Raw genomic sequence first — 14,145 nt, 5'->3', positions numbered from 1 at the left:
AACATAATTTAGATTGTAAAGAATGTAAGTTCTCAGCTGTGCACTGTCTGCCATCATCTTCTGTGTTTAATATTGTTTGGCAATGGAAAGCTGTTACGGGAAAGTTGGTTCAAGTAAATCTTAACACACTTGCAGAGAATTGGGTTTGTACAATTCAGAACTCCAGTGACAGCTGTCTGTATAGTTCTAGCCATTCTTGGCCTAGTTTTTCATAAAATGCTAAAACCATGTAGGCCAGGGCTCTCATTAGACATGAACATGTACACCCCTATAGCAGTCTTAATGCTAGTGTTCTAGATGGCTGCATGCATAAGTTATAGCAATCAAATGTCAGGATTCATTAATGCCGTGACTTGGAATGTGCAGGAAGATTTCATGGAAAAAGACTTACCATGCTTTTGTATTCAAACTTCTTAAATTCCTAAAGTTTGACAGCAATAGCCTGAAGCATTTTTAATTTCTTTCTGCCTCCATCCTCATTATTCCCTTGTTGGTAATACCCACTGGCCTATCGTGAGTAATCATGTTGTTGTTCACTTTATTCAAATTATTCCAGAGTGTATTTTCCAGTCTAAAGAACACAAAGGTCATATGCTGCTGTTGATACTAAACAATGGCTAGAAGGCACTAAACTTTCCACAAAGACCATAACTTTCAAAACAAGCACTTGCATATTAAAACTACTTCAGCTCCACTGATTTAAAAGAAAAGAAATATAAAAGGGTATGTGGGCACTCCCATAGAACTTATCGGGTATATGGGGGAGCACAGGAAGCTCGATACTTTTGTATGATAAAATTAGGCAGCACTCATCTGATAAATATAAAGGATCTGATTCTCATTTACACTAAAGCCCCTTTACTCTGCTCTGGCAGTGTAATGGGGTATTAGTGTACATGGAAGTCAGGTCTCTAGGTTGTTGGTACATATTGACATCAAATGTGTTGTCTCAGCACTTAACTCCACATATATCACAAAACATAGAATTGTAGGGATGGAATGGATCTTGAGAGGTCATCTAGTCCAGCCCCCTGTACTGAGGCATTACCAAGTGTATCTAGACCATCCCTGTCTGATGTTTGTCCAACCTGTTCTTAAAATCCTCCAATGGTGAGGATTCCACAACTGCCCTTGGAAGCCTATTCCAAAACTTAATTATCTTATAGTTAGAAAGTTTTTCCTAATATCTAATCTAAATCTCCCTTGCTGTAGATTAAGCCCATTACTTCTTGTCTACTTTCAGTCAACATGGAGAACAATTAATCATCATCCTGTTTAAAACAGTCCTTAACATATTTGAAGACTGCTATCAGGTGCCCCCTCAGCTTTCTTTTCTCAAGATTAATTATTTTAATCTTTCCTCATAGGTCTGGTTTTCTAAACCTTTTATCATTTTTTTTTCTTTTGCTCCCTTCTGAACTCTCTCCACTTTGTTCCCATCTTTCTGAAAGTCTGGTACCTAAAACTGGACACACATCAGCTCAGGCCTCACCTGTGCCTAGTACAGCAGAAGAATTACATGTCTTATATATGACAGTCCTGTTAATGCAGCCAGAATGGTATTTGTCTTTTTCACAATGGTATCAAATGATTTGCTCATATTCAATTTGTGATCCACTATAACCCTGACATCCTTTTCAACGGTACTACCACCTTGCCAGTTATTCCCCATTTTGTAGTGGTGCATGTAATATTTCCTTCCTAAGTGAAGTACTTTGCACTTGGCTTTGTTGAATTTCATCCTGTTGATTTCAGACCAATTCTCCAATTTGTCAAGGTCACTTTGAATCCCAATGCTGTCCTCCGAAGAGCTTGCAACCCCTCTCGTTTTGGCGTCATCCATAAATTTTATAAACATATTCTTCACTCTATTACCCAAATCACATGTTGCCTAATATCGGACCCAGGACTGACTCCTGCAGGACCCCATAAATATGCCCTCCCAGTTTGACGGCAGACCATTGATAACTACTCTGAATAGGGGTTTTCAAACCAGTTGTGCACCCATCTTATAGTAATTTCATTTAGACCACATTTCCATAGTTTGCTTATGAGACTGTCATGTGGGACTGTGTCAAAAGCCTGACTAAACATGTTTTGACATAATAGATTGCCATGACATCAAGTGATCTCGCACTGTAAGAAAGTCAGCATTTGATCCATTGACTACATTACTGCTCTAAAGTTCACCTAGAGTTTGATAGAGAGGGAGAGTGTGGTCTTTAGCACAGTGCTCAGAGCTAAGAGTTTCTAAATTCTAATCCTGTCTCTGACAGTGACTCTCTGTGGCCTTAGGAATCTCTTAACCTTTCTGCCTCAATTGCCTGATCTGTAAAATGGGATGATATTTATTTATGTCACAGATGTAAGATGAGGATTTGTTTCTTAACATTTTAAAAACACTTTGAAGTTGGTAATTTCTATACAAATGGTAAGTATTGTTATGTTTATTGTCCATTTTAGCAGAAAACTCTCCATGAGCTTTCAGTGTGCTTAAAGTCTGTAATGCTGTACCTATGTATCCACTTGCTCTGTTCTCTGGAGGAAATGCCTTCCATGTTTTAATTGGAACATTTTTCATAATTGCTGCTATTTAACACATTTATTTTGTGAAATCATGGGATGTCTTTATAGCCATATAATAAACCCTAGAGAACAACTTCTCTGGCTGTTGCCATCTGCAGTGATCACAAGAGCAGCTTAGAAAATACTGACAGTCTTTGTAGTAATAGGATACATATGGTGGCACACAATTATGTGTTTCTGCATTCAATTAGTGTTGTACAATTACCCAGTTTTATTGCTTAGTTAAAACAGTGAAAGCACTACATAGTGGGTAATTTGCACTAATCCCCATCTCTCTAATTGCCCTTCAGTGTTTAAATGCAGTAAAACATGTATAGTGTTTGTTCTGAATGAGATGAGCATTAAATTATCATTCACATTCCTTGCGCCTTGAGTGGCAATTAACATACCACTGCTTCACATTAGGAGCACTTCTATAGAGAGCGCTAAATAGAGGTATAACAGGGTGGGGAAAAACTATTCTGTTTTAGTGTTACTAGAAAATCAAGTGAAATAGTCTCTCAAGGAAGTAGTAGAAGCCTCATGCCTGGAAACAGACTGGACAAAACCCTAGAAAATATACCATACTGCACAATTCACATTGGCAGAGGAATGGATTCAATGATTTAAGAGGCCTTTTCTGTAATTAATTGCTCTGATTATATGATTCATTCACATCGCCAGTGAAATTAATCTGTAAACATGCACTAAATTAACCAAACTTGGTGAAGGCATTTACCACAATAAACGGCAATTGCATTAAGGAAGAATACTAGTTACAGTGGCTTCAGCCACAAATATCTAAACCACTTCTTTACATTTTCCACCAAGTGTCTATTTAAAGTTTCTCGTTGCTAGCCTTTAATTAAAATTGTAGTTGAAATTAGATTTATTGCTTCCATTTCAGCAAACACTTCATTTCAGGAACCAGATGTATTTAACAATCTGTGTTTTTAATAAAGCTGAAATTACATTTTTAATGGCCTTTATGCCCATCTTTTGCTGACTTAATAACAGAGAAGTGTGAACCCATTTCAGATTGTTGATCCTCTCACATAACAAGATCCAGTTTCATGAATTTATTAAAAACAATGAGAGGAACAGAGGATTTCTGTGAATGCTGAATCTCCCCTCATAACATAGAAGACATGATATAATATGTTGCATAGTCCTACAATACAGAAGAGTGACGAGGAGGTTTCTTAATCTTTCTATGCAAATAAGTTGTACAGCAAATAAGGAAAAAAATACCTTCATAGGATGGCTAGTTACGGTTGTTTCTGGTGGATCCCTAGCACACTGTTTCAGTTGATGAGGAAGGGATCTTCTAGGAAAAACTTCTGCACGAAGTGAGCAGATGACGAGTCTCTGTTAAGTGTACTGCCCATTTTTTAACGAAAATCGCAGAAGTTTCTTTTGCAGGAATTTGTAATTCAGTGATACTTTTGTTTTGGCAGTGGCTGTTCAAGATGGTGGTGTACATGAGATTACTCTTGTAGACTGAACACATTTTTTAAAATGTCGTTAGATTAAACTGCACTAAATTTCACCATAAACCAACATAAAAATTGGGAGAGAGAGCCCCAACCAACTACTGCCCTAAGGGATGATTTGCTGGCTAACATTTTATTTTGATAAATGTAATTATTTTATTTTGAATATTTGTTTTGATATTTGAATATTTGTCAGTGTTTAAGTACTGGGGAAGCAATGGAAATTTGAATTTTCCTATTGTGGCTGCTATCTTTCTGTACTGACTGCTTCTAGAATATAAAGTCTCCTCTTGCACTGATTAAAACAAAAGAAAACAAAAAAATTACAAGTAGCATTTCGCTGCTGAAGAGATGATAATGTAGGGAAGGATTTTCAAGAGCACTCAATACTGGCCTAACTCTGCTTCCATTGAAGTCAGTGAGAGTTATACCATTGACTTCAATGAAAAAAGAGTTATGCTAACACCATGCACTTTTGAAAATTCAACCTTTAGTGTTTTGCAAGCTCTCAAAAGTGAGCATAAGTGCTTAGTGATGTAACATGATAGCTGAATGTGTTGTGATCTCTCTAATGGCTTGTCCATTTGGAGAATAAAAGCCTACTACTGCTGTCAACTAATGGAGTTACTCTTTTAGCTCAGAAGTTCAAATCCCTGTACAAGCCTCTCTTTTGTGTATTAATTTTAATAAGCTACCATGGTTGTCAGACTCAGTAGGGATTTAACCCATGAACTTCAACATCAAAAGCACAGGCCTCTACTATGCTACCATACTTTAGCTTTTAACAAGAGAAAGATTTTGTGCTCTTTGATGATCGGCCACTAAAAGGGGATCCAGCATACTTAGCCAGTTATACTGGGTATGTTTTTTTTCTTAGAAGAGAGACTATATATGAATGAAACCCTCCTAATCACTGTGGATTTTTTTTAAATGGGCACTTATCTGTATTTTGGGAAGTGAAGGGGAGAATCTGAAAGCATACTCAACTGAAAGGAGTCTTTCAGGAAGTTAGCAAATTGTTCATGAGTTCATTTACATAGAACCTTGCTGATCCTGTGGATTTTATTTCTGGTTTAGGTTTATGAACACCAAGATGGAAGCAAGTCTCTGAAGCTGGGAGACTTTGGGCTGGCAACAATAGTGGATGGACCTCTTTACACAGTCTGTGGGACCCCTACATATGTAGCTCCAGAAATCATTGCAGAAGCTGGGTAAACTATTTGCAGTAAAGGTTCATTTCAGTGTGCAAGGTGGAATATGTTCTCATCAATATATCAGTTACAACTCTTTTAATTTAGGCCTTTTTCCACCTTTTATTAGGGGTTAACATGGCAGTTTTTAACTTCAAAGTAGAAAGTCCTCAAATTAGCACTGAGGCAGTAACTAACCATTTATTTTACCCCTGGAGTAAAGGTAAGAAAAAATTGCCGTCAGTGACTACTAACTGTTGTTTTCTGTGCTCTTCCTTTGTCCTGTACTGTCCTTTTCCTTAGGATCTATTGTGTAGAGCAAACATCCCCTGGGGTGAGTGACCCAAGGCACCTGTGCAGGCTTCCTGTAAGGAGAGGTCAAAAGAGTCCTACTCTCATCCAAGATACCAGTACACTTTATCGTCTGTCTTCAGACATTCTAATCCAATGTGGTTTTAAATTGTAAACTTCTGCCTTGTATCTGAAAGCAGAAATTGGTGTACAATATAGAGAAAATTCAGCTCAGACCATTTAATAAGAATTTGTGCACTGACCGTTTTCTTTCAGTTGTGTACTGTAGTTCATACAGGTGTGGTATCTCTAATCATAATACCTCTAACACTTTTAGATATGGCCTGAAGGTGGACATCTGGGCAGCTGGTGTGATTACTTATATCCTGCTGTGTGGCTTTCCTCCATTCCGTGGGTATGGGCTATCATCTTTTATCCAAATTGTAACAATGTACCTCTGTACTGTGAATGGTCCATGTTCGTGTCCTACACTAAGAGATCTTCTGGGGTGAGGGGGGGGGTGGGAATCTTTGTTTGCAATGCTGTGTTATTTTTTTCCATGCTCTGCCTGTTAATTTATACAAACTTCATAAATCTCCATTGTGTTACTGTAAAAACTCCAGTCTCTTCTCATTTTATTTATTTCAATGTAATCTACCTTGCAAAAGAAATGCACTCATTCCAGGCTCTGGGTGCCCTTGACAACCAATTAAAATATATGATGAAATCAGCAGATTACCCCAGTTACTCACGAACACAGTAAGCAGGAAGCAGTAAAATGTAAACAAAATGTAAGCCTTCCAACAGAGATTTACACCTGTGAGCAAATTCAAAGCCTCCCCTCACAAATCTCCCCTCTCCATTAAAGCAAAGAAGAAGGGCTGGGCCTTGCCACAAAGAGGGAAGGTGGAGGGAGCTGACAGAGGTTGCCCTACAAATTGACTCTTTTTTTCCCCCCCTTCTCACTTGTGCTCCATCTCAAGTGCCCCTGCAGTTCACAATGGTGGCCGTGTGGCATGGGGAGAGGAACTGGTTCCAAAAGGCAAACTTAGTGAACTACAGTTAAAAGCATTTTACTTGCTTTTTAGAAATTTATGAAAACTACCTCAGGAAATAAATCTTATGTATTGTTTTGTGTTTGTTTGCTTTACAGATGTGGAGATGACCAGGAAGTGCTTTTTGATCAGATTTTGATGGGCCAGGTGGATTTCCCATCTCCATACTGGGATAACGTTTCTGATTCTGCAAAGGTAGATTTACAAAGTTGGTTCTCTTCCGTTTTATCCAAGGTGTTGTGTATATACGTTGTGTGTGCAAAGAGACTGTAAAACTACTGTTCTTTTGTGTCCCTATATTTGAGAAGCTTTAGGTCTAGACTTGCCTAAAGTACGTATGTGTCATCTACTACATTATTATCGGATTATTGTCTATGTCTTAGACTGTAAACTGCTCTGGGCAGCACTTTGTTTGTATTTGTGTCTTATACAGTGTTAAGTGAAGCCGAATGAATACATGATTTTTCAGTTGGGTGGCTAAATCAAAAAAATCAGAAAAAAATCTTTTTGTTTTGGGTCAACCCAAAATGGAAATGTTTTTGGGGTCAAATGAAATATTTAATTTTGTTAGCAGGTGTTTTTTACTCTTTAGTAATTAAATCTAGCTAATTTTTTAAATGAAATGTCATTTTGAAAAATATAGATTCATAGATAGATTCATAGATTCTAAGGTCAGAAGGGACCATTATGATTATCTAGTCCATCCTCCTGCACAACGCAGGCCACAGAATTTCACCCACTACTCCTGCGAAAAACCTCTCACCTATGTCTGAGCTGTTGAAGTCCTCAAATCATGGTTTAAAGACTTCAAGGAGCAGAGAATCCTCCAGCAAGTGACCCGTGCCCCATGCTACAGAGGAAGGCGAAAAACCTCCAGGGCCTCTTCTCAATCTGCCCTGGAGGAAAATTCCTTCCCAACCCCAAATATGGTGATCAGCTAAACCCTGAGCCTATGGGCAAGATTCACCAGCCAGATACCCAGGAAAGAATTTTCTGTAGTAACTCAGATCCCACCCCATCTGTGTTGAAACAAAACATTTAAAAACTTATTCAAAATGTATCCATATTAAGGGGGAGGGGCGAATCTATTTGCCAAATTCAATCTGAATTCACAGATAGTTGTGGTGAACCTGACACTGCATTTTTCAGAGAATAAACTATTTGTGTGAAAGTTTTTGCCCAGCTCTAGTTTTAAGCATCCTGTCAAACCTATTGAACAATTAAAACTTCCAGTAACTTGGATCATAAATATGCACATCTTAGATTGAAAACTCCTTGGGGGCAGTAACTCTGCTTTCTATGGGTTTGTACAGCAACAAGCACAATGGCAGCTGGATTCCAATTGGCACCTTCAGGTGTAATTGCATTATATATACTAAATAATAATAATCTGAGGAAAACATGTCTCATGATTAATGACATGAAAGGATTGTCCTGATATCTCTCTCTGTCAAAGAACCAAGCTCAACATTGCCTGTAACTCCTGAATGTTGCCAGGGTAAGAGACTCTGACTTGTTCTGTCAATCCATTACAAGCAGTTCATTTTTTTTAGTCCTCTATTTTAAAACCAACTTCCAAGTACAGTAAAAGCTGTTTTATCCAGCACTTCACCAACCGGAAAGTTCTGTAAACCGGCATTTCTGATCTTTATTGAAAGTCTGCTTTATAGTCCAGTTGGTGCAGGGCTGGCAGGAGATTGGGGTGCATGGGCTCTGGGAGGGAGTTTGGGTGTGAGAGGCAGCTTGAGGCAGCAGGTTGGGGCGCAGGAGGTGGTGCAGGGTGCCGGATCTGCGGTGCACTCACCTCGGGCAGCTCCCGCAAGTGATGATCCGTCCTGGCTGCTCCTGCATGCTGCCTCCGCCTGCAGGCGCTGCCCCCATAGCTTCCATTGGCCATGGTTCCCAGCCAATGGGAGCTGCACAACCAGCGCTCAGGGTGGGGCGGAGACAGTGACAGAACTGCCTACCTTGCCTCCACCTACAAGCAGCCGAGACAGGTCGCTGCTTGCAGGAAGCCGCCCTAGGTGAGTCTCCCCTCACCCCCCGGATCTGGCACCTCAGGTCCCTCCTGTGCTCCAACCCCCTGCCCTGAGCCCCCTCCCACATCCAAACTCCCTCCCAGAGCCCATGCCTCGCACCTCCTCCTGTGCTCTAACCCGTAGTTCAGCATCCCTTCCCACACCCAAACTCCCTCCCAGATCCCGTGCCCCGCACCCTTCCCACGTCCCAACGTCCAGTCCTGCACCCAAACTCCCTCCCTCTTAGTTAACCAGCATTTTTCACTTACCGGCACCCCCCATTCGACCAACATGCCGGATAAAACATTTTTACTGTAATAAGGAAGAGCTTGATTCTGAGATGAGATGAGAGAACTGTGGATGCACAGTACCTTTCAGGATTAGTCCCTAACACAGTTAAATACACTTACACAACAGGGTTGAATTTGGCCCAAGAGTTCAAATTCTCTGGAGCAGTCTCATTGGTGCACTATAGTAAGAGGTGAGGCATTCTGAGTTACAGTAACATTGGAGTTGATTGGAGTTTCATATTTGCAGTCCATTTGAGTTGGCATGTGTATAACTAATAGATTTCACCCAAATACTTTCCTTAAGCTTGGGAACACCAACACATAATCATAGGATGAATATATGCAACACTGTCCTCTCCTTGCTCTCAATATGAGCACTAATTTATCACAAAACAATGTCAGTGTTTTCATCTGGGGTGTGAGGATTGAAAATGACATATTAAACGCTGATTCTTGATTCCTCTAAACCACTGCTTTGTACTGTTTTTGGAAATAATATGGGAGGGGATAGGGGGTGGGATTTTAGTTTCCAAGCTAGTGAAATTAACATACAGGATACAGTACTTGGAACTGAAAGAAAACATTAAGTGTTAGTAGGAGTCTTCTAATCCCTCCCTTTGTATTGTGGCAAGCTTGATTTCATCATACATAAGACATCACTCATCTGTTAAGAATCAGCTCTAGTCTTCAATATCTCTAATGACAATTCCACAGCTCCTTTGGCAAGCTTGTTCCATTACCGAACTACTCTATCTAGTTAGTTTGTTCTAATATTTTCCATTTTGATGCATAAACTCATTAGTTTCTATTCCGCTCCCATTTATTATTGAAAATAATTGATGTCTATCATTTCTGATTTCCCTTTATATTAGCATCCCATTACTGTTATCTTTTGTATAGATTGAATGTACTCACTGATGGGAAAAGAAATGCATTAAATGCTGGTAGGAAACTGAGAGGAAAATAGTAAAGAAGAATTTGAAATATTAAAATAAAGGTTTTAAGAGTTAGAAATATTTTTTTGAAAATATCCACTTTGCTATTGATATTGGGACCTGGAGAAAGCCAAATTCTAGATTAGTCTGCATCATCTTTAGAGAAAATTGGCTATTTTCTAAATGGGCAACTAACCTGATTTCATGCTCCCATCTGTTTTGTACCTTATGTGAGAAGTTCTTTCCTCTGCAAACCGCTGACTACAAAAGTAACTCAGCACTATGATCTTCTAGCTTTTCAGTTTATTATTTAGCTATTGATTTAGAAGCTAAGCTTACAGTTCAGCAGTTGACAGGTTTTTTTTAAATAACCCTAGTATATTTCCACCCTGTATAATTCTCTCACTCATTGAACACTGTACTTTACTACAATCAATTGAAGATCACTTCACTGAATTAAATCTTTTGTTTTTCTTCATAAAAATGTGCTCTAAACTGGATCTTATCTTCCATTTCACAGGAACTTATCACCATGATGCTTCAGGTAGATGTAGATCAGCGATTCTCAGCCTTGCAAGTTCTCGAACATCCATGGGTTAATGTAAGTAATTTCAGGACTGCAAATTCTTGTTTTAGTCTTGTAACCTTTTAACTGTTTGCCATCAAATACTTTAAATGCCTCTTTGGAGCCAACATTTTCTAAAAGAGACACAGGTAATGACCAACTTACTGTGTGGTTTCACTGGAAGTGAAAGTGCTTTGTTAGTATACAATTAAATATTTTTGTGCACAATGCTCTGCACTCTCTTCCCCCAGTATCTTGGGCCACATTTGCAACACACCTCCTTAACTGCACCTGCAAACGCCGTCAATTTCCCAAAGGTCAGTTTGCAGGTGCAAAAAGAAAAGGAGTACTTGTAGCGCCTTAGAGACTAACCAATTTATTTGAGCATGAGCTTTCGTGAGCTACAGCTCACTTCATCAGATGTATACCGTGGAAACTGCAGCAGACTTTATATACACACAGAGATCATGAAACATACATTTTGTGCACGTAAATCAGATTGGCTCACAAGTCTTGCCATCGCAACTAAGGGATCTTGAAATATAGTCCATGTTTTAAAGCTGGATAATTCACCATTAAGTACAAAATCTTTACAGTCAAATATTTAACTTCCAAATTTGAACTATAAACATGTTTATGTGCGGTAATATCAATTTAATCTATATTAGTGTGACATTTTCATCTTTAGATCAATGCTCATTTGTTCTGAACATATCATAAAATTGATTAACAAAGAGGTGGCATATGGATAAATCTGATATAGATTAAGAAGGCCTGGGCCTGTTTATGCTTTAATGTTGAGACAGGGACACTATTTAATATTAATTATTTAAGACTATTTAATATGTTTCAAAATATTTGGATAAAAATGTAAAGAAAAGTGGGGAGAAGAATCCAGATTCCAGTTTAAAAATGAAGATACAGAAAAGCAAAATGAGTACAAGAAAAAATATCTTAATTTGCATATTGCAAGTTCCAGTGTGGAATTCCTCCCTAGCACATTTGTGTGATTCAGTACTTCCCCTAGTATCCAAAAAGAGATCACTGACACTTAAAGGGAGTGTAGTTCCAAAAAGGAATATTTGTAATTCAAATATACAGACTAATTAAATAACAATATAAAAAAAATAAAAAAGTGTCCAAATAGTTTACACACCATTTTCAATTAAGGAATATAGTAAAGTACCTACAAAGTACATGCTCAAGTAGTTATAGTCTCCATTCTGCTGTTCAGATAGAAGCAGTTTTTAACTGTAAATACTTCTGAACTGCACAGCCCCTTTGTCATGTAAAGCTTATAGACATCCAGTGCAATATATAATGAGACAATTTAGCATTTTTGTGGTCACTTTAAGGCAGAAGATGGTGGTGGTGGTGGTATTTTCTTTCCTTCTTGAAGGATATATTCTTATCACACAATGTTTATATCTCAATTTTAAATTTTTGTTCAGAACTGAAAGATTATTTATCTCTGGATTGAGAGGGAGCTGTGGGACGAGGGATAAGGTAAAGATAGAAAGTGTGACTTACTAAGCAGAATTGCTGCCTCATGGCCAGCTTCTTCCATGGTGTAAATTGGCATAACTCCACTGAATTTAATGGAGCTCTGTTGATTTAACATCATTGGAGGATCTGGAACTTGAAAGCTTCCCCCCCCACACCCTTTTAGTTAAATTACACTCTGATGCATTTAGTAAACAGTTTCAGCAAGCTGTATGAAGTCAGAGGTATTACTTCCGTTAGTGCAGAGGTCCCCAAACTGTGGGTCATGCCCGCCGAGGGGGTGCGGAGGAATGTTCCGGGGGGGGGAGGGGGAAGGAGCACGGCGGGCCTGAGCCAGCCCCCACATGGGGTAGGGGAGGGAGCAGCATCCAGCCCCACTCCAGTTCCAGCTCTGCCCTGGCCCCAGCCCCTGGCTTCCATCCACAGCCCAGCCACAGCTCTGCACCCAGCCCTGGTTCTGGCTCCACCCCCAGCTTTGGTCCGTGGCCACAGCCCCACTCCCGGCCCTGGCCCTGCCCCCAGTCTCGTCCCTCTTACCTCTGTCTGTGTCCCCCCAACCCTTCAGGACCCTGAGAAGTTTGGGGACCACTACTTTAGTATTGCAAGTCATGCTGTTGTTCATATTCTGCAAGCATATCACAGTGAAAACATATAGCACTCCTGTTTGTACTACAGGAAGTATTTTGTCCTAGTTCTACGGGGATTTTTGTCTCCCTAATCATTCCTTTATAGCATTCCACATTCAGAGGTCAGTAAATCATCTTCAGCTATATACTAGTCACCATTCAGAGCTAATCAGGCTAGAAATACCTTTTTCTTGGAGTAATGTAAGTATTTGCTAGATAAGTTTTCTGGAGCTCAGCACATGCCTAAGTCCACCTCTAGTTTGGCTATCACATAAGTATGCGCTGAATTTGAGGCACCAATTTAAGGTCCATTGAACTAAATGACTTATACCTCAAGTGAAATACATGGTTAGGTGCTGTCCTGAATGGGGATGCTTTCCTGAACTGGGGCCCAAGTATGTGTGTAAGAGAGAGAATTCAGAAGGGAAAACTTGTTTCTATACAGAGGCAGTGTGAACCAAGAGAGAGAACATTGGACTGAGAGTCAGGGGACACATTTTCCATTCCTAGCTCTGTCATCACCTTGAACCAGTCACTTTCTCTCTACCTCAGTTTCTTCATCTTTAAAATTGGGGTAATAATGCTTATTCATATTTATAACAGCACTGGAGATCTACAAGTGAAAATTTTTATTTTAGCTGATCTTCATAAAATATTCTGCTCCTTTCTAGAAGGAAAGTAAATACAAACCTCCATATAATATGTGGAATAACACTTCACTTTTCTAATAAATCTGTTCAAATACCTCTCCTTAGTACCAAATGCTATATAATATTTTGGACTTATTTATAGTTTTGAGACCAGTGAAATAGCACTAAAATTGTGGGTAGTGCTGGCTGGAAAATAGAAATAATTTTTCATGATAATTTTCATGATCAGTCTCATTTTTTTCTCTTTGAAATTTCATTTTGGCATTCTGCCTAGTTGTTCTATGTAAAAAAGTATTTGTCAGCTGTAAATTACTGTTGCACTTGCAAGTGCAGCTTTTTATGACTGCTTATTAAATGATTACTTTGTAAATTGATGACATTGCTGGAATTTAGTATGACAGCTTCAATAGGAGACAACCCTCGTTTCAGTTTAAATTTTAACAATAAAAATAGCTGGACTCTCTTAGAAACAACAAAACTTGTAATGGTCAGAATCAGACCAGTAAAACAGCTCCTATGTCAATAATATCCCAGCTGTTTTCAATTTAATAAACAAAACCTGAAAAGACTTTGGCTAGTTGCCATTGAGACAGATGGAGATCCTGGATTCTGAATGCAATTCAACAGCAGTTCTCTGCCCCCTCAATTTAGTTTATTTGGATTTGTCTCTCATATACAGAACTCTTAGAGCTAGAAACAAATCCACTGTTTTATACTTCCTCTGCTGGGACTCTTACTGTTTCCTTTGCCTGCTCATATTCATTGCAAAACTAAGGAATTATAAAAGAGGCTGGAGGCTTGGGAGCTAGCATTTTAAACACTGGAAATATTATATAATCCAAAGTGCACCAATGGCAAGTTATGGTACAAATATACCCTGTTCTTGACTTCTGAGTAATAAAAATGTTTAACTTACTGTAATTCAATAAGTTATAATGGTGAAAGGGATTACTTTTTGTAAACC

The 14,145-nt window shown here is 38.9% G+C and overlaps 1 protein-coding gene across 4 annotated transcripts in view; it reads left to right on the top strand.

Annotated features, from left to right (window-relative positions):
• DCLK1 (doublecortin like kinase 1) overlaps positions 1 to 14,145 on the top strand; it is a 335,098-nt gene that overhangs the window by 296,573 nt on the left and 24,380 nt on the right. For all 4 annotated transcript variants that reach the window (XM_048847689.2, XM_048847670.2, XM_048847680.2 and 1 more), the window contains 4 exons: positions 5,136 to 5,269; positions 5,877 to 5,954; positions 6,693 to 6,789; positions 10,358 to 10,438. In XM_048847689.2, coding sequence (XP_048703646.1) covers positions 5,136 to 5,269; positions 5,877 to 5,954; positions 6,693 to 6,789; positions 10,358 to 10,438 — 390 coding nt within the window. The remainder of the gene's footprint in view (positions 1 to 5,135; positions 5,270 to 5,876; positions 5,955 to 6,692; positions 6,790 to 10,357; positions 10,439 to 14,145) is intronic.

This window comes from Caretta caretta, chromosome 1 (assembly GCF_965140235.1).
Source record: "Caretta caretta isolate rCarCar2 chromosome 1, rCarCar1.hap1, whole genome shotgun sequence".
Taxonomy (NCBI): Eukaryota; Metazoa; Chordata; order Testudines; family Cheloniidae; genus Caretta; species Caretta caretta.
The sequence above is the reverse complement of the archived record's forward strand: the minus strand, read 5'-3'. Positions and strand labels throughout refer to the sequence as shown.